Below are 20,052 nucleotides of genomic sequence, written 5' to 3'. Positions count from 1 at the left end.
ACCGCGAGCATCCTGACAAGCCCAGCCCGGCTACGCTACCTGGGTGAAGAAACCCCCAGCTCAACCAAGACGAAGCCTCCGCCTACGACGAGTACCACTTCCAACGGTGAAAGGAGTATCCTTCGCAGCGACACAACTGGTGAAGCAGATCGGGGTCCATTTTCGGTAGCTTTGTTTCTGTCGCTTTGGTTTAGAACCATTCGAGGACGAATGGTGTTTAGAGGGGGGATACTGTCACAGCACCATCACGACTTGTCTAAGACGCTCACATGAGCACAGACTATTAGCGCACTACAAAAGCTGTAGTCTAGATAGCTTCCTCTTCCATCCCCCTTAAGGCACAACTACGTTACTACCAGCACCTTAGATTCGCCCCGTGGTACTTACTATTTCTGGAATTTTCCTGGAAACAAGTGGCGGTGGCTGGTTTGGAAGCGCCTTCTTCTCATGCATTGTTGTGTTCGTTGGATCTGTCGCTCTCCTGTTCGTAGGGGCGTATTGGCTCCAAAATTCTGAAACTACATCACGAATCTCCGATGGATCGTCAGCAGCCCTGCACATTTGACAACTCCAAATGGTACATCTTAGATTCAACACATGCTTACGTCCCTCTGGAAACTACGTCAAGTACCCATGACTACCGGAGTCCTATTATCTGGGGATTTGAGCACTCCACCCATCAAATAAACTCAGGCAGCAAACTTCTCACACTGTATCAATAGGGCTTCAATGTATTACGTGTGAATACAAATGATACTGTCAGTAGGACCCATTGTGGCATTAATCTGTTTCTAGCTTCAATGGTAACGTACTCGATCGAGCCCGAAAACAGGGAATTGCTATGCAGTCAATCCTAGCCCATGGTGATGATTCTGCTCCAACCATCCGTCTGTTGTCAACAAAGTATCTATCCTAACAACCTCTAAGATTCCGGCCACGTAGTCCCTCAAGTGAGCCAGCTGAGGACGATTGTCGACGCAAACATTCCAGGTAAACAAGCTGCTTGAGTGTTCTCCGCACATTGGGTGAAACTCTCTGCGAGCGGATATGGCGCCCCTGGCGACCTCTATCACTGTTAATGCGTAGTGATCCAATTGCTGTGAATTATTGTCCATATGATCCGGATGGCTTTTTCGCTCTGATAAGAGAGCTTCGAGTCCGTGCAAGTGATGGATTGCTGGTTCGGGGCATCCATGTAGTGCTGTCTCGAAGAATACCAGCATCATGATCGCCAAAACTAGTTCGGACCCAAATCCTTGCTTGATTCTGACCGCCACACCCTCCAAAATTAATCCATAAATTTCATAAAGATAATAGGGAAACAAGTGCTCTCCCTCTGATGGATTGAGTCTTCGAAGCTCCAGAGCCATTACGATCGAAAGCCAGCCCAAATGGGTTTGTTTCGCGGTATTTATGACAATTTGCGTGAAATTGAAGTGGTTGGGACGCCTGAAGCTGTCCCATACTGCTCCCTGGAGCCCTGTACTGGGAGAACCATCGGCGGGCGCTTCATCGGTTGCCTTGTTTTTGAATTTTGTTTCTGGAAAATGCCGATGTGCAGCAACTTGCTCCAAACTACTACCACAAGCAAGACCGTCCGTTCTCTGCACCGCCTTATGCACCGGGTAAGCAGACTTGCAACGTTTCCGCCCTTTACGCGCGCCATCAGTAGTCGACAGCAACAAAAATCACCTAGAGAGTTTCGTCAAATCAAGGTTATTTCTTGAAAGATATTGGCCCCTGGCACTCTTGGTAATTGAACGAGATGGTTTAAGGCAAGAAAAACATCTTGGTCTGTTTTTGTTGCGGCAAATCGACTTGGTTTAATATACGTGTGTGAGCAAGCGGTAGCAATCCGTTCAACGTGTTGGAGTGAGAAATCAGACGAGCTGACCCACAAGAGCTTGGATCAGCAGCGTTACATCGCAGGTCATGTCGCGGACGTAGGTCCCCCCATCTTTGCTTGGTTACGGTGCACATCGTACGTGGTGTATCTGTGCCTCTGGGATCATCACGGTGAATTGGGGACTCCACAACTGTACAGAAATTTGGTCAACAGCACCAAGTTCTCTTCGAACTACCCTAATCTTTGATATGTACATAGAGCAACTAGTATACCTTTAGCTACATCTCTCTCCTGTTAGTCAAGCTCGGTTCTTCGACATAAGTAATGCCTGACTTATTCTCCGCTCCAACATGTCCTGTATAAGTTCATTAACGTATTCCTCCAACTGCTCCCAAAATAAAGCGTCTGGGTGGAAATACAACAAAAAGGGCCTATGGGAAAGCAATAATCGGAAAGTGTTAAGGGATACTATTATCCTGCGCAAAAGCAGCTTCCTCTGCGGAACACTACGAGATTAATTTTCGGCAGCGCCAAAATTCTCGTTTAGACTCGGAAAAAGAATTATTAACAATGAAAGCTTTGCTTTTGAATTGTCCTAGTTTTTAAGTCAAGTTTTGGTAGTTTATGGGAGTTTTTGGACGACATACATGCCAGGACACCATACTACCATATGATGAAGACTGTGGAGACAGGAAGCTATTTTTGCGCATAATAATATATTATGTAATATTAAGACAAGCTTTGTTGTCTTCGATGAGCGATAGCCTTTTTGCGTTCCTTCTACTACGGCTTCCCTGGGCGTAGTAACCTTAAGGCTGCTTTCGACTCCATGATATCACAATGCAGATTTAACTACATCTCGGGTCACAACCCCCAATTCCTGACTCCTGACCCTGACAGAACTTGTTGGCGGTTCCATTGTTTTGTGCTTCCCAAATGTAGACTACGTCTTATGATGTTTTAATTCCTGTTTGTATCTAATATAGAGAGTATTAGCCCTTGCCTAACTGATTTGGCCATCGCCTGGTTTTCGCGTACAGATCATGAAAAGACCTCAACAATTTACCTGGTACGAGAGAAGATGTGCGAGTATCATTACCTACAAATGACCTGAACCTTCGCTAAACAGAGATCACATTTGTCAAGAATCCCCTGCTCCAATTCCTTCCCATGTTTCAGGTAACAAATCCGTGCAGCTCACATGCTCAATCATGTTACACTAGTTCCCTTACACGCCGCCCGGGTGTTCTTGGCGAAAGACGGGATCACGGGCAAGGCAGGGCCATACAGAGGAATGGCAGAATACGTATAGCATCATCCCAGAAGCTGTCTGACAACCTGGTCTAGATTGTTTATCCTCCACAAATTTAGTAACGGCTGTGGAGCTTGACGCCCCTCGGAATTTGCACCTACCACTGGAATATGACCCCTTGTAACTAGCTTTTACCGCACTATACCGACAGTATTTATGTGTCGAATATTCCATGTCGCCCTCTTTTGACTGAGTTTATTATTGTCTTTAAAACCTTCATGCAATTTTTGCAATACTTGTGAAGAAATATGCTCACCTTTCTCATCATACTCCTGTTATGCAACTTCGTCGCGGGGACTAACAAGGTAGTCTCCGTCACAACCTACACAACGACAACAGTATGCCCTATCACAAGAACGTTTACAAGCAGTGGAGTGTGAGTACCCCTCATTGCGGCCATCAGAGGCGTCAACTAAAATTGTTTTAGGACACTTGCATCGACGAAGCTGACCACTTCTACAATCACTGTTGCCGTCGAGCAAACTGTCCAAGTGCCTGGACCGACAACAACCCTTACACGGCTTATCGACATCAATGTGACGCGGACCTTAACCAGCGAGAAAGTAATCACCCTTCCAACAGTTGAACTCACCAAGCGTATAACTTCCTTTGCCACTTTCATTGAGAGTGTGGAGAGCTCTTCATCGCCGTCCATTTCTCTGCCAAACACGGAAAAAGGGACCCTGACCCAGCCTCGTTCCTCGACCACGGATTCCATTCCAGTGACAAAAACATCACGACTACATTCAGGCACAGTCTCTGAAACGGCGTCAACAAGCACCATGTCATCAAACGAGTTAGATTCGGCCATGGAATCGACAAATTTACACGAAAATTCGTATTCTCCATCACCTCATGGCATCAGCGCCAACACACCCAGCTCGGTAGCTGAACCCGTTCTTGCCAGTATGACCAGCACGTCCACACCGGCCAACTTGGTGTCGTACAACACGGAGCAACATCACCCAACCACAGCTTCGGTAACGGCAACCGGACTAGTTGAACCCAGTCCACTCGCATCAGAGCCACCTGCTGTGCCAGACTCTGTTGTCCCCGGAGATTCGCCTGCCTCATCTCCCCCCGTGATAAGCCTTGGAACTTTGTTATATCTGCCTGTTACGCTGTGGTCAGCCACGCTGGCTTTTACCGTATTTGGTATTATATGGGGCGCTGCATGAGTATAGAAGGAAGGTCAGAACACTTTGTGAGTGGATAGCACATTTCAACTCGTATGCTGCACGATGACTTCTGCAGTGCAGTTTCGAAGTGGAGTTATTGAATTTGTTTTGTTCTTTTTGGGTTACACATTTCTGTAGCTCACAGCTTTAAGGCTCAGGTTGTATGTTGAGGGATACTCTACGCGACTCGTAATAGTCAAGGTGTTAAATACGTAGCGTAGTCGAAATGAGATACTGCCTTTGACTGTTATTACGATGCAGTATCTCACCGCACTATATTTATTGCAATTCTGTGGAGATGATTCAAACTTACGCAAGTATACTCCCGTAGAGCTGCGGCGGAGATATTTTAAACGTGGTACAATCAACCCACTCCAATCCCTGAGTGCTGTGTTTGGGGTATAAGAAGCACGGTCGCCCCCTTCTGGCAAACGGCATGCCAAATATCAAGGACAACCCGCGTTACAACCTGAGACCCAGACTCTCCGTAGTCAAATACTATGAAACGCAATCCGGCAGGAGACCAGAAGAAAGCACCAAGTGGACTCCATCCTCAGATTCGTGGGAGGACGAAATTGCTTTTGTCGCCGACGCGGCCCGCGACAACACTGGGAAGATCACATTTCAAGTCACCTGGACAAATGGTGACAAGTCTACGTGTGAGGCGACGGAACTATACAAGAAGTGTCCCCAAAAGGCGGGTAGATCTCTTTCAAAGGCAACATCTTACTAAATCTAACTAGCAATTGCTCAGGTACTACAGTATTATGACACCGAATTTTGAAAGCCGCTCCTTACCAGACAGGCAGAACAAGATGGCATGGTTTAACAAACCACTACCGCGTGTGTTGTCATTAGATATCTAGTCCAGTTACGCCCCTCATGATGAAGCGTGGGTACCAATATGTTAATGTCTTGGTTGGAATCATATGCCAGATTTCCCTCCACTTCCCTTCAGTTGTGTTTTATATGTTTCTTATGTTAACATCGGTATTATACTGTACTGTACTGTACCGAGTGCAAAGATATGTTTCGTTTTATCCATGTTGATCATGCATAATGCAGATGTTGAGTCATCGTAATCTCACCTTGGGAGATAAGTTGCTCATTTCAGTTGTGCAATATGAATTTTATAACGAGAAATCTCGATGCTGTCATCTCGTTCGATGCTCTCTCTACACCTCTAATATTGCAAACGAGCTCTAATCGCCACTGTACTCTTTGATTGGCAAGACATGCCGAGGAATAGGGTAGAGAGCGCTGGAGTGGCCGATCAAATTTCCAAGAAACACAGCTATGAATAGTTTTAAGCCCAGTAGTTGGCAGAAACATTGTATTTAATATCAGTACCAATAAACGTATTCTTAGAATCTCTACCGGGTACACTAGGTTTGCATCCGTGTTAGCGAGACATGTGGGATAGGCTACGTATCTCGTATGTAAGTAATGGTATTCAAAAGTGAAAGATAGCTCGAAAGATTGGCTCGACCGACCAACTGTTATGTTGTCCTTGTTGTCCTAACACATTCCAAATGGTATGTACTACAGTAGGAGGTACCGAATACATAGTGAGACCTGAGATCTTGCCCCATTTTGCAACACCTGCAGCTAGACCATAGCTTGGCTATTGCTAATTATACAAGCACCTAATTCGTAGAGTTAGACAGTTATATCGAGTTGACTTTGCCTTGTCCAGGTCTGGGCATGATCGTCAGTCGTGATGTTCTTGCTCATGTACGGTTCCCTTTATTTTCACTCTAGGCTTGCTAGGACAACAGGTTTTCCGGTGTCCAGGGTTCCTTCGAGGAGTCCACAAATCCTACGCAGATTGATCTCCAGCTGTCGATCCGCCGCTGATATATCCTGGTGGGCTTTTAAAGGACCATTTTGTGTCAAATATAAGTAGTCCAAGGAATCCCGTCTCATCTTGGTTCCCTACGGCACAGAAAGAAAAGACGTCGCCCCAGATGAGGTTCCCGACCAATCTCCTTGGCTTGGCTGCCCTAACCGCTGTAGCGGTGCATCCCTGCTTAGGTCAACACGGCTCTATCCTCAAAGTCGAGGTTGGAGCGGATGACAATCTCAGATACAACCCTGCCAGCTTGGAAGCTCCAGTCGGCACCAAGATTGAGTTTCACTTCTTCCCCAAGAACCACAGCGTCATTGAATCCTCCTTTGACAATCCTTGCCACCCTCTGAGCAGCGACGGATTTTCCTCCGGTTTCATTCCTGTGACAGAATCTCCGTCTAACACAACATTCACTATCATCATAAAAGACACTGATCCTATCTGGTTCTACTGCGCACAGGCAAATCACTGCGAGAGGGGTACGTTTACGTGCTGCGTCACCAAGAGCCTAGATATTTCTGTTTACCACCCTTCATTTGTACATTAGTAACATTGTATAGGCATGGTAGGCGCCATCAATGCGCCCAAGACAGGGAAGACTTTCCAGGCCTTCCTCGATCTTGCGCAGAAAGCTTCTGATAGTACCTCGCCTCCCAGTGAAGCCGCTGGTGGGACCTTGGGGTACATCAATGATGGCAGTGCCTCGCCAGGATGGGACCAAACCGCGGAACCTCTCGTAACTGCCCCAACAAACGAGGTCTTCACTACCGCTCCCGCACCGACTCGCACGACTCGCGCATACACTACGAACGAGTATAAAGTCACCTGGACCAGCAGTGGACACAAGTTCACAACCATAGCAACCACTACTCAGTTTACCACCGCAATCTTTGGTGTCAGCCCTACGTTGACTGGGGAGGTTGGCACGTCTACCAGTGAGGCGGTCGCTGCTTTTGCCACAGGTGTACCAGCATACCAATTTTGGCAAACTGGAATGTGTATCCTTGCTGTGGCGGCTATGTTGTGAATCAATATGATGGATGCGTTTCAAGGCAATGACAGTGGCAGTTAAACAAGGGGAAGGCCATCACATCAGCATCTGTAGTAAATTCAGGGTTGTGTTATGTGACAAAGTTGCTGCTCCTGTGACTTGTTCGCTTCTTTCTAGTTAATTTCAAGTGTCGGAATGATGCAAAGGCATTAACAGGGCGCTCCAATGACTGACGACGCCGCGAACCTGCTACATCATTAGCTTTTCCCACTGCCGGTCCTCTTCCCCGTGACAGTATTGATTTAGATGAGCCGCTGTTCCTGGCTTGTGAAAGCTGTCTCATTAACAGAGATATAAAGTGCCTGGGGTTAACAGCATGGACATCATAATGGAACATGGCCAATGTCAGCAAATGGGACGACGGAGTCTCAACAGTAGACTCACTGGCGTCTACTTGTGTGGACGCGAAAAGCGCATTCGAAAGCTTGCTTGAAATAAAAGACGCGGATATTTTTCTGACGAGTTTGCGATCCACTCTCCGGAAAGTTGACGCCGGCATCGACGAATTAGAGGACCTCTTGAACATGGCAGGCTCCCTTCAAAGCACCACGCTGATACCAGATTTTGCCGAAGCAATGCATGAGTGGATATTCTTAGACTTGAACGATTTTCTCTATCATGTCTCTCGTAACCATTCAACGGGTTGCAAGTGCTTCACCCAACACATCCAAAGCCCCTACTTCCAGTTCGGCAAGTTTATCCATCGCGAGGAAGCCCGGCAGGTAGTACGAGAAATGAACGGGAAACCCGAGATCGAAGTGCTGAGAGAAGTCATCACTTGTGTCAGGGGGGACGAGCCGTCTGGACACTGTGGATGTAACAAAGGTGAACACAAATGTTATTTGAACATGCTGCGACAGGCCTTTTGGAGACTCTACCGCCTTTTGCGATTATTTCGTCCTACGCCAACTGGAACACTGGAGTGAAAGGAGGAAACGCCTGGTTTGAGTCTGCTATTTTTATAGGGGTGCGGATAGCGACCATTTTGAATGTCTCTTTTTACTCAGCAGCACCCATTTCCGCGCATGATTTTTCCGGTATACTAGTAAACCTATTCGCAGCAACCAAAATCTACCTCAAGAGTGGTATAACCTGTTAGCGTCGCTATTCCTGTGAAGAGCCAGCCTAGAACTAATCAAAAGTGTAAGTACTTTCAGTTTAATCATAAACTACATGGGATGTTGATGATGGTTGGAAAGACGACGCAGTCAATTTCTACATACTCAGGAGCAACATACCAGTAACCCAAGTTGGCACAGCCACCAAATGTCTAGGTGCGGGTCCACCCACCACGATTCTTCGATTGTTGAAAGTTAACATAACAGCGACCCATTGTCAACCTCGGGGCGTGAACGAGCTTTGCAAAACCACTACGGTACTGTAGATATCACTTTTGTCTCTCATCCAAGCGACACCATGGGCGCACCCCCGTTCCACGATGGATTCCCGGCGACAACTCCCTGACTTGGTGATTTCACCGAGAGCACATCTACCCACACATCTGTCCAGTCGAGGAGTCTCAGCAAGGAGTTTGACCGGAAACTCTGTCCCTATTGTTACGATGCCTGGAAAAGGAGGGTAATCCACTGAGAAGTCTTGGAAAATGTCAAATTCGTGTGGTGGCATTACGGTGTTTTCAACGGGGTTATGACCAATTTTGGCGTTGAAACCAAGACTTTCGATGCATTTTGCGCGTTTCGAAGTAGACCAGAGCATATATCGGATATTTTCACGATGAATGCCAAGATCCCTGCTCGGTGAGACTGAAGGCGGCGATGGGACTTGAGGTTTCCGCCTTGCGATCGGTGTTCGTGGAGGTTGGGTCAGACGCTGCGGATGCAACGACGTCACGGGACCACAGTGTGAGAGAACGTAAGGCTTTCTTGAGCTTGGCGGCAGTTTTCGAATACTAGTAATCGCCTCCTCAGCACTGCCAGGACTGCACCCATAACCCCCCCGCATCCATGCCTTCCGATGTGGTCAGGGTGGAAAAGAGACCCATGAGGGAAGAATGGCATTATGCATTGGCGCAAATTTCTGCTCTTAAGGTTGTGATGTCGGAGTGGGCGAAAAGAGAGTTCCAGCCATGGAAGATGATATTCTATTTGGCAAATGGCCATGCTCCAATTGGGACAAGACTCGCGAAGTTGGCTTGGGCATTGACGTTGTACAATACGGGGCTATCCATTCCGGCATTGAAGCAGTGGCAGGCCTAATTGAGGACACGACCGCCATAGTTTTTGCAGTAGGTAATGAGTTTGAATCCTCGCTCAGAAAGCGGACCTGTTCGTCGCCGGAGATACCCCAGTAGTTGTATTTTTCCGTATCATTTTCTTGTGGCGGAATTTTGACGAAGTTCGTACTTTAGTGATCTTGTACTTTCCGTACTATGGCATTGTACATACGTACGTACTTTGAGGGTGCTGAACGTACACGTATTTTGTACGTTCAAGAAGACCCATAATATTCCTATTAAGGGAATTTATGGGCCCACAACATACGTACGAAGTACGGGGCTGTACAAACTCTGCTACATTCTCTCCCAATTGAAGCTTTCGCGAAAAGGATGGCGCCCACCAAAGCTAACGATGCCTTCGTTTGGCAACAGTTTACCAATCTCGGTCGCCCCAACCCTAAGAAAAGCAAGAGATACAGATGCCGCCACTGCCAGAAGGATTTTGCAGCGACCTCTGTTGGAAGGCCGAAAGAGCATCTCGCTGTGTGTGAGAAATGGCAAGCCATGCAGCAACAAGAGCGTCAAGTTCGAGATGATGCTGGCTATCTACCCTCATATTCCGAAGCTATACAAAAGAAGATAACCGAGGTCGGAATTCAACACATCTCGCGGGACGAGAGTCACAGCTTCGCCTATGATGCCGCCGCTGCTATAATCGCTGGCGGGCGCCCCTTCAGCCTCTTCGAGAGCCGCCGTTGGCGTTATTTCTTCACCCGCATTAAGCCTGGCTGGAAGCCTCCTAGCCGTGCTGTTATTACGAGAATTCTCCCCGACTTCTATCAAGAACTCCGTGACGAGGTTTGCAAACGCATTTCTAGCTCAGAATGGTATAATATAATATTTGATGCTTCCGATAATGTCTCCGGCCACAGAATCGTTAATATGTCGGTACAAATACCAGACGGCCCAGCTTTCTACTGGAAAACGTTTGATACAGGAGACGAATAGCACACAGCGGAGAATTGGGTGAAGTTGATATGGAGAGAAATGCAGCAACTGTGTGACGGTGATCTCTCCAGAATCAATTCTATCTGTACAGATACCGAAAATATGATGCGCTCTGTATTACATGATTTACTGGGGAGATTTCCGATGCGCTCTGTACATGATTTACTGGGGAGATTTCCGGAGCTCTCGCATATCAACTTCTCTCTATGCGATTCTCACGGCCTTCAGCTTCTAATTAAAGGTATCCTTCTTCTTCCGTTCTTTGAAGATCTTAGCAATAACGTCAATACTCTTCTCACGTTTTTCTCACGGTCCAAATTACAACTGCAAAGATTGAGAATGTGCCAGCGCACAAGGTGGAACGGAGTAACTCGCGCCCTGATTAGAAGGTAACTCGCCAGCTGTCTTTCTGCTCCATCGCCATACTAATCGCTCTTTCCGAATAGTGTCATTACACGCTGGGGTTCCCAGTACAATTCTTTCTTCTCCCTCCTCCGTTCTCGAGACCCTGCCAGAGACTGGTCTATTCGAAAGGATGTACGAGATGAGCTGCGATCTCAAGATTGTCCCGTTCTCCTGCCTGAAGCGATTCGAATCATCAAAGATAACAGCTTCTGGCTTAAACTCGAGACTGTGATCGCTGTGCTAAAGCCTGTGAACGAATTTCAACACGCTTCTGAGGCTGATGGGGCGGGAATCGCATACGTTGTAAATCGCTGGCTGCAAATCAAACACAAATGGGCTGAGATGAGAGGGGCAGATCAGTTTCCCGATATTCCGTGGGACGATATTGACGCTATATTCACAGCGCGGCTTGATAAGCAAACGTACGATATACATTGGATCGCCGATGCCCTCCGACCCGATACAACGGGCCCGAATTCGAAACGCCCGCCTAGCGTCTTTGCGCGCGTACAGGAGTACTTGCGGAAACAGCTGAAAAACGACAACGAATATCACCGTGCTCTTTCGGAATTCACACACTTCCGAATGCGTACGGGCGGCCCAGATGGCTTATTTAATAAGCACAGTGCTGTATACGACGATGGATTCAAGCCAGCAATGGCGTGGCAGTGCCTCCTCAACCAGGGCTCGATCCTCGCTAGTGTAGCTGTGAAGGTAATGAACACACTTGCGAACTCAGTGCCCTCGGAACGAAGTTTCTCTGCTATTAGTTTCATACATACGAAAGCTCGGAATCGCCTTACGCCCATGCATGATGACATGCAGGCCTTCATTTTTATGAACGACCGCGTGTTAGATCGTCTCAAGGACCAGAAATATGCCCATAAAAAGCGCTGGGCGGATCTTGAGGAGAAGGACTGGCTAGAACTCGAAGATTCATACCTCGAGTTGTTTGTTAATGCGCATGGCAAGAAGGTCTGGATGGATGGCGCGATGGCCGCAATAAATGGGGATTTTGAGTGGGAGGGTGTATTACAGTCGACGGGTGATATATTGTATGTTGGCATTGAGGTGGAATCTGAGGTTTAAGGCCCAAAAACGGTACAAGGGTGGGGCTCACTATTGCCCAAAAAGGAAGGGGGAAATTTGTATGTACGTACTCGTACGTACAGCCCAATAGTACGTACGGTACTATGGCCAAAATACAGTACGTACGTACGTACGTGTACTATAGGGTCGCATCACTAGTATCATCAGACTTAAGAAGTCTAAATGGGCGCCCAGGCGCCCATGTATCAGTTGCCATCAGACTTGAGGGCAGGCAGTCTGAATGCGACAAGCACGCTGCGAATGCAACCCAAACAAATTCCACAACTGTTATTGACCACAACACAGCAACGAAATTCATGATGGATAGAAAATAAATCAGTCGTTTGAGGTAACAGTGGTCATGCTACAACAGTGGAGTTGAAATTGAATTTCGTACATTCGTTTCCGAAGTCGTTATAATCGGCCTCCAAACAAGGGCAGTACCTATGTGTTCGCTTGCTTGACGTCCGCTGGAGTACACCGGTCGCTTCATGGGGCAACTTCAGTGGCGGCAAAACGGCCCTATCAGCGAAATGCAACGGACGTTTCGTACCTCGCCTGTGTGCGCCGCACTGCGCCTTGCCAAATTGGGTAGATACTACGAAAGGTCATGCGGCTAAGGTAAATAATTCATGGGCCGGAAGGCAATGTGACCACACCCGATCAAAAAATTCTGGGGTAAGCGCGGCGAACGGCCATAGTTATGGGTACGGGATGCCGAAAAGGCCGGGGACAAGGGGTCGGTGGGCCGTTCTTACGGCCGAAAAGGCCGGGGACAAGGGGCCGGTGGGCCGTTCATACAATGTGGGGAGCATTTGCTCTCCGTGGGTGAACCAAGGTCCCCTGCACCTAAAAAAAAAGAGGAGACAAGTGCTTTAGTCTCCAACAGATTATGCCTTCGTTACACATATCGGTTGTGTCTTTCATGTGAAATTGCATTGTGAGCAATCTTCGCCGGCCGGCCCAACCATCTCCATTTTTTTTTCTTCGTTCTTCTGCTGGTTGGAAGTCATGTACGACTCGGTGCTTACAGTACCGTGCTGTCCTTCATTCGTTCCTGTGAACTGGCGTACATCGTTGCAATCCTGACCGTCTCGTTTGGCAAATCCGCTGTGCTGGACTGTGTTATGTCCTCGTCCTTGCAGGTGGAGGCAATAACGCGCCCAGGATTGTGTATATCGGCCAACAGGTTGTGCGATATCGCCAGTTATGCCTGTTACTCGTTTTCTTCCCAAACAGCTTGTATGTATTAATACCCATCACCCCAGCAGCGTTCCGTATGCATATAATCACTCGATTCACTTAAGATGAAGTCCATGCTCCGTATAGAACACTAAGTCGTCTTCGAATGAGCCATCGCAGCTGCGTCGCATGTTCAACTCTCTGAATGGCCAATTACAACAAAATGGCTCAGCCGGAGAGGCTTCCGTCCATTCGAGAGTTGTTTCCGGACAACACATACATGCATCCTTTAAAATCCCACAGACATGGCCACCGTCATCTTGGGGCTGATCGCATCCAAAAACCCAGACAAACCTCAGAGTTCACGCCTTCTGTGCAGAGGGCCCGCTCTCATCCTAAGCAAGCCATGTATTGCCGAGACTCCACCCACAACGCGAGACCGTACGCTCTCGATACGTCGTCCAAGCACCTTCACGGCTATTCACAAACTCACCACAATGGTTCTCGCCTGAATCAGCCACCATTATATCGTCCTGTTCCATGGTCACGCAGCTCTATTGCTTGTACACGCTGTAGAGAGCGAAAGGTCAGTCATTCCCGTTCCCCCACCCCTACCACGACTCAAGACGCGGCACAACATAAACGCATGTGTTGTTCGTGAAATAATTGGTACCAACATTTCTATAGATTAAATGTGTTTACAAGAACTCTGCCCAGTGTGACCGATGCAACTCCGACGGTGCAGACTGCATATTCCACCCGGTTTCGAGCTCGACTGCCTTTCTTCCCGTGGCGGCAGTAAAAGGCAGGTTGCCCCCTGGGACTCAACTATTTGGTGCCTATGGTCAACCGCTGCCTCCTGACTCAGCTTCGCACGTTGCTGACCCGTCCACTGCTGTAGCCGGATTTCGGTAGCCTGTAACGACGGAATGATAACCTGGATTACAACAAATTGGGAGTAGCGAGACTCATGACAGAAGTTGGGGTGGGATGGCATGTCTGGTAATACGTTTTCTGAAGGGTTCTAGGAGCAACAGACTACAGTACAATGTATCATAACACCATGGCATTCAGGAAATAGCCGCGTGCAAAGCAAGTTGCAAGACGTTTGCAATTTGTCAACCAGCCACCGAGTCGTAGCATAAATCTTTTTCCCCGTTACAAATCACTTCCCTAAGTCATTCTGAATGCGCATGAAAGAGTGCGCTGCCGACAGTGGTCCGACACGTACTGTACCGTAAGGCCAGGCTACTCGACCTGTTTGACCGCCAAACGGAAAGCATATGCAGCTACCGGTAGTGGGTACGTTCTGTTTAGAGCATTCGATGTTATATACAATGTAACTTATCTCAACAAGTTATACTCATGACAGAATTATGATTCACATGGGGACAAAAGCTTTCAAATGACTATTGACGTTAACGTACATAGACCCTGACTACAGACAATGTTCGCGACATTCTACTAGCCAGGGCTGGTGTTACTCATCCAAAATTGAGGTCAGCATGCCTATTCATACCCTCTCTGTTCTGTGTTTTAAAGCTCAGGATGTGGACTCGACAGCGTATCCGGCATGGGTGAAATCGATGGTGAAATCTATCGTGAAGAAGTCAGGCGTCTCTTAGTGGCCACGCAGTGCGGAGGCCCTGGGCAACTCGCCGTAGTCAAGGGGCTACTCAAGAAAGGCATCTCCACGGAGGTGAAGGACAAGGAGCATGGCCGGACACCGCTGTTATGGGCCGCTTGGGCGGGTCGTGAACAAATGGTTGACTTACTCCTCCGCAACGGTGCCAATGTCAACGTCAAAGACAAAAGCGGTCAAACACCACTATTGCTGGCCGCTTGGACGGGGCAGGAAACACTACTTCATAAGTTACTTGGGGCGGGTGCGCAGGTTGATTCCGGGAATGATGGCGGTCGGACCCCTTTGTCGATGGCCGCTGGACTAGGCCACAAGAACATCCTGGCAACCCTGATCGAGGCAAACGCTGGTGTTAACTATACTGACGAATGCGACCGGGCGCCGTTATCATGGGCTGCTGGGGCGGGGCATTTAGAAATCGTCCAAATGCTACTGAAGGCTGGTGCGCGAGTTGATTCGGAAGACTATTGCGGTCAGACCCCTTTGTCATGGGCTGTAAAGCACCTTGACATTGTTATACTACTCGTTGGTAATAAAGCCAACGTCACTTCTAAAGATATCAATGAACGGACGCCGTTACTATGGGCCGCCGTAGGAGGATGCCATGAAGTTGTCGACCTGCTTATTTCCGAAATGCATGTGGAAGTTAACTGTGCAGACAAAAATGGCCGGACGCCGTTGTCGTGGGCCGCTGAACTGGGCCACGAAGCCATTATTGCCAGACTGCTTGAAGAAGACGTTGAGGTCGATGCTGCTGACGACTGGAAGCGCACACCGTTATCATGGGCTGCTGGGGAGGGGCACAAGGCGATAGTTCAGAAATTAGTTGACAGAAAGGCTGCGATAGACGCCAAAGACAGCATATATGGTTGGACGCCACTATGGTGGGCTGTCAAGAAGGGACACGAGGCTGTTGTTGAATTGCTCCTTCAGAGTGGTGCTGGCGTTGAAGCCAAGGATGGTCGAAGGAAACAAGATACAAATTGCGCCACGCTCTTGTGGTGGGCCGTTGGGAACGGACATAAAGCGATCGTTAAGTGGCTACTTGAGAACAGGGGGCATTTTAACACTAAGAATAACCTCGGTCAGACACCGCTGTGGTGGGCGGCGGGGATGGGGAATGAGGATATGATGAATTTGCTCCTTGGCACTCATGACGTTAACGCGGCTGATTATCACGGCCAGACACCACTGTGGTGGGCCGTGGGAAACGGTCATCTTGCAGCCGTGGATCTCCTTACTCGTCGGGGTGCTCAGGTAAATGTCGAGGATAGGTACGGCCAAAGCCCCCTAACGTGGGCTGCTGGTAAGGGCTTTGAAGAGATCACCAAGTTTCTCCTTAGGAGGAAACCCGACGTCAACCTCAAAGATCAGTACGGATACACGGCGCTGTGGTGGGCTGCAGCAAGCGGGAATGAATCTGTGGTACGGCTGCTTCTTCAGAGAGGAGCTAATATCAATTCCAAGAATAAGTACGGGCAGACGCCTCTGTGGTGGGCTGCTGGGAAGGGATACGAAGCTATCGTTAAGCTTCTGCTGAAGAAGGGTGCCCGTGCTGATGCCAAAGACCGGAAAGGCCAGACGCCACTATGGTGGGCGAAGAAGAACAGACATGAAGCCGTAGTCGAGCTACTGGAAAAACGCCTTCGTCGGCCACGAAAATCAACATTCCCGTTTCTGTTGGGCCAATCTCATGGTGGAGAGCATGAGTTGGCCACGTCCATGGATGGCCTGGAGCGGGTAGCATGATGTCAGAAATACTAAGGGCACTACAGTATCACGTAGAAGGGTCTATGTAGTTCAAATGTAAAGTTGATTATTTTTGTTCTTCTCCCTGCGTCTTGCTTGGAGAGAAGATCCTTTTTATCTTCACTCCCCAACCACCTGAAGTGGCGGTTGAGAATCTAACACATGACCTGTTCACTTCCACGAAACGCCTGGAGCGTGTGCGTGGACACGCAGATGTTTGGCAGAAGCTGATGGGGCGCGACTCAATGGATGCAAGCCACGCCTGCTTGTGGTTCGACGACATTTCTGGCGAAGTTATAAGCTACTAACAATGCTAACAATGTGACCCCTTCTTATGTATACAGTACAAGCGGCTGAACTGGCTCCTTCACCTGAGCCATCACAAATTGGTTCCCTCCCGAGACTAATTGCTCACGTACTCCCTAGCCTTATTCTGGCTTTTGCCATTTCCCACCCTCAGGATGCGCTTTCGATTGACCCTCTGAAAGTCTGTTATCAATAATGCGTGATGCGCATTATACCCGGGGGGGTCTCACCTCATCGCCTTACTTTCCTCCTCATCGTCGCCGGCGGGAAATTCGTTTTCGGACAGCAATGCCAAAAGTTCCCAGCAAATATGGTGCCGTGGTGGCTGAAACACACTCGGAAGCACGACTGTTGGCCTTTCTTGACCAGGTTTTGTACGGACATCTTGGTTAGTAAGTGATTCAGATTGCTGCTTTGCGGCGTACTCACTCCCAACAAGAGACAGATTTGAGTTGCAGTTACATCATGCCAACGAATTCCTCCTCCAAACCAGTAGGATACGTACAGTGTCAAGGGGTGTTCGGTGTAGTGCCTGTTCAATTTGATGTCTGTTGTGCAGATAACCGCCCGCGCGCTAAACGGAAGCGCGACTTTTCAGTTCTGCTTCCACCTTTCTCACTGCTGATCTAACAAATGATAACGGCCTCCCAATCATGTTGAATACATAGCTGAAGAAGGTCTCCTTAGCAGGTGCAGGTGTCCACGGCGCCCTGTCTGTTGTCCCCACGTATATCGTAGTTGCGATCTCCGAAGCGGATAGTTGCTGAGAGCGTTTTCAATGCGGTTAAGGTTCATGTTAGCAGCGTAATCGCTGGCGCTTTGCCCGTTGTTGTCGATTTTATGAATGTCAAGGCCGTCTTTGGCCACAAGGAGGTTGACCACAGACCACAACCCATTTCGAGCGGCATGTATCAATACGGTCCTGCCGTTATGATCGGACTGATTCGGATCGATCCGTGGGTCGCACAGCAGGACCTTGATGACCTTGGGCTTCGTCGACAGAAGCAGTGGAATGGTGCCCTTGTGTCTAATGTTGGGACTGACGTGCCTGAGTGCCCTTCTTACAGCCCACTCATTGTTGTATTCCACGGCGGCGACGAGAAGAGCAGGAGAGTCGATGTTAGCAATGGCGCACAACATCATCTCCACCACGGCATCGTTTCTGGCCTTGACTGCGAGACGTATCGGGGTCATGTCATTGCTGTCAGGTAGCTGAGGGTCGCATCCGTTCTGCATCAGGAGGCTGACAACCCGCTCGTGTCCTTCCTGAACTGCGTAGTGCATGCTGGTGCGCCCAAACCGATCAATTCGTTGTGGATCAGCGCCTTGACTCAGAATGAGCGCGACAGACGTTAGGTAACCCCCCTTGGCCGCAAGGAACAGGGCTGTCCGCCCATCTCGGTCTGATGCGTGCACATTTACGGCTCCATGAGCGAGCAGCTGCAACATAATCGACGTTTGGCCGCGAGCAGCTGCGTGCATGAAGGCCGTCCACAGATTTCTGTGCTCCCTGATCTCCGTGTTTATGATCTGTCCCGTTGATGTTGATCGCTTCCTGGGCTGCAAACTGTTCTATGCAGTCGATTCTTTGGGCCTGACCAGCTTGTGCAGAGGATGCCTGGTCGATTTCAAGCCGCGTTCCATCATGTATTTGTGGACAACCTCGTGATGGTGGCCGTGGAGTGCGCCTTCGAGAGCGACAACATCGGTGAAAGACAGGTATGCGCAGATGTAGTACAATAGCTCGGCCGGCATTTGTGCCAGAGTGGCCGACATTTTCTAGGTCCCTTTGCTCCAGCATGGACTGGAACATGTATGAATAGTGTAAAGAGCTGGAAATCGCATCAAGTTTATGAGCCCGCTCAGATTCTCGCCTCACTCTCTCGATTCAATTTCTCAATTTCACAGAATATCCCCAGCGGGAGCCAGAGTCATGGTACAATTTCACAGAATATCCCCAGCGGAAGCCAGAGTCATGGTACCGGCATGTGACAGCGTTGTGATCAACGGCTGTCAAAGATGATAGCCCTTTCGCTTGCGTCCTTGTGGACATCATGAGATCTTCGGAATTACTTATACTAATCGTCGGGGCAGCCGAACACAGAACACTACGACTGCAAAACTGTATTACGGTACAATAACACCGACCAAGCTCACACGGTGCGCTCATGATCTGAGCCGTGCCCACTCTTCAACTCCTTTTATAATGCAACACACGCCCCGGCCACCATTGCCAACCCCTGATCATAACGAGGCATACATTTTGGTAACGACTGCTTGCCTACTGCTGTCTAAACAGACATGACGGATTTCCTTGCCGATGGTCCACCCTCAGTAAATCAAGTTCTCAACTGCGTCTTCGACGTTTCGTCGCTACATGTGGTGTCAAGTCGTGACAAGGAACAATAAAAGAGCAGGAGTCTATTCAAAGGGATATATGGTGGGTTCAAAGAATTCCAGCACCGGTCATTACTGGCATTCTTGCCGCAATTAGAGCCGCAGTCCGGTACGCCGCGGTGTTGGGGCTGTTGCCAAAGCTGCATCGCATCATAGTCAAGGCATCAGTTGTATTGGGAATAGAGGCGCCAATTATCAGCCTGCTGAACACCGCCGAGAGAGCCGCCAGAAACTACAGCAATTCGAGGGCAGATCCCTCTCAGGCCACACCGCATGCTCCTTTTCTGGAACAGCTGTTTCGCTTTTACGATGAGAAGAAGGCGGATTTTCGCGCCATCCACGATTGCTGCTCGTCGAACATAGCCGCCGGATCTGACACGACGGCGATTACCATCAGTGCTGCACTTTACTTTCTTCATCACGAACCAGACAGGCTGGCGAAATTGCGTGAGGAGATAGACGGCGCCGTCAAGGATTCGGAGTTCATAAAAGTTGACGATGCGCTCGCCATGCCGTATCTCATGTCGGTGGCTCAGGAGACGCTTAGACTGCATCCCGCAGTAGGTTCCATGCTACCAAGGCAGACGCCGAAGGGGGGATGTGGTTGGCCGGTCGCTATTTCCCAGAAGGGGTACGTTCACGGCCTTGTGACACGCGGTCATGGTAACAGGAAACTAACGCTGGCGGTAGACCGTGGTCGGTGTAAATGCTTTGGCTGTGCATTATAACGAAGCAATACACGGTCCTGACTCGACGGAATTCCGTCCGGAGAGATGGATGAGCCGAGACAAAAGCCCCCCGGCTCCTCTTTCGGTGCGTCTTTGTTAATGGCAGGAAAATGCGGCATAATTGCGAAGCTAAC

The 20,052-nt window shown here is 48.9% G+C and overlaps 5 protein-coding genes across 5 annotated transcripts; 4 read left to right on the top strand and 1 right to left on the bottom strand.

Moving 5' to 3' along the window:
* Nucleotides 1-3,940: 3,940 nt before the first annotated feature.
* Nucleotides 3,941-4,336, top strand: MAA_11441 (Glutathione S-transferase protein; the record flags this gene model as incomplete). The annotated part of the gene is made up of 1 exon (XM_011413435.1): nucleotides 3,941-4,336. The coding sequence occupies one exon, from the start codon at nucleotides 3,941-3,943 to the stop codon at nucleotides 4,334-4,336; it is 396 nt and encodes a 131-aa protein (XP_011411737.1).
* A 1,967-nt stretch (nucleotides 4,337-6,303) lies between these two features.
* On the top strand, nucleotides 6,304-7,212 carry MAA_00899 (extracellular serine-rich protein; the record flags this gene model as incomplete). The annotated part of the gene is made up of 2 exons (XM_007818897.1): nucleotides 6,304-6,664; nucleotides 6,746-7,212. 2 exons carry the CDS (start codon nucleotides 6,304-6,306, stop codon nucleotides 7,210-7,212), a joined length of 828 nt encoding a protein of 275 aa, XP_007817088.1.
* A 2,590-nt stretch (nucleotides 7,213-9,802) lies between these two features.
* MAA_00898 (transposase) lies at nucleotides 9,803-11,914 on the top strand (the record flags this gene model as incomplete). Its single annotated transcript, XM_007818896.2, has 2 exons — nucleotides 9,803-10,299; nucleotides 10,867-11,914. The coding sequence occupies 2 exons, from the start codon at nucleotides 9,803-9,805 to the stop codon at nucleotides 11,912-11,914; spliced, it is 1,545 nt and encodes a 514-aa protein (XP_007817087.2).
* A 2,755-nt stretch (nucleotides 11,915-14,669) lies between these two features.
* Nucleotides 14,670-16,487, top strand: MAA_11440 (uncharacterized protein; the record flags this gene model as incomplete). The annotated part of the gene is made up of 1 exon (XM_011413434.1): nucleotides 14,670-16,487. The coding sequence occupies one exon, from the start codon at nucleotides 14,670-14,672 to the stop codon at nucleotides 16,485-16,487; it is 1,818 nt and encodes a 605-aa protein (XP_011411736.1).
* Nucleotides 16,488-17,444: 957 nt separating this feature from the next.
* Nucleotides 17,445-18,548, bottom strand: MAA_11439 (Ankyrin repeat-containing domain protein; the record flags this gene model as incomplete). Its single annotated transcript, XM_011413433.1, has 2 exons — nucleotides 17,445-18,353; nucleotides 18,393-18,548. 2 exons carry the CDS (start codon nucleotides 18,546-18,548, stop codon nucleotides 17,445-17,447), a joined length of 1,065 nt encoding a protein of 354 aa, XP_011411735.1.
* Nucleotides 18,549-20,052: the final 1,504 nt, after the last annotated feature.

Source organism: Metarhizium robertsii, assembly GCF_000187425.2.
Source record: "Metarhizium robertsii ARSEF 23 chromosome Unknown MAA_Scf_8, whole genome shotgun sequence".
Lineage (NCBI taxonomy): Eukaryota > Fungi > Ascomycota > Sordariomycetes > Hypocreales > Clavicipitaceae > Metarhizium > Metarhizium robertsii.
Note: the sequence above shows the minus strand (reverse complement) of the source record. Positions and strands in the feature narration are given on the sequence as shown.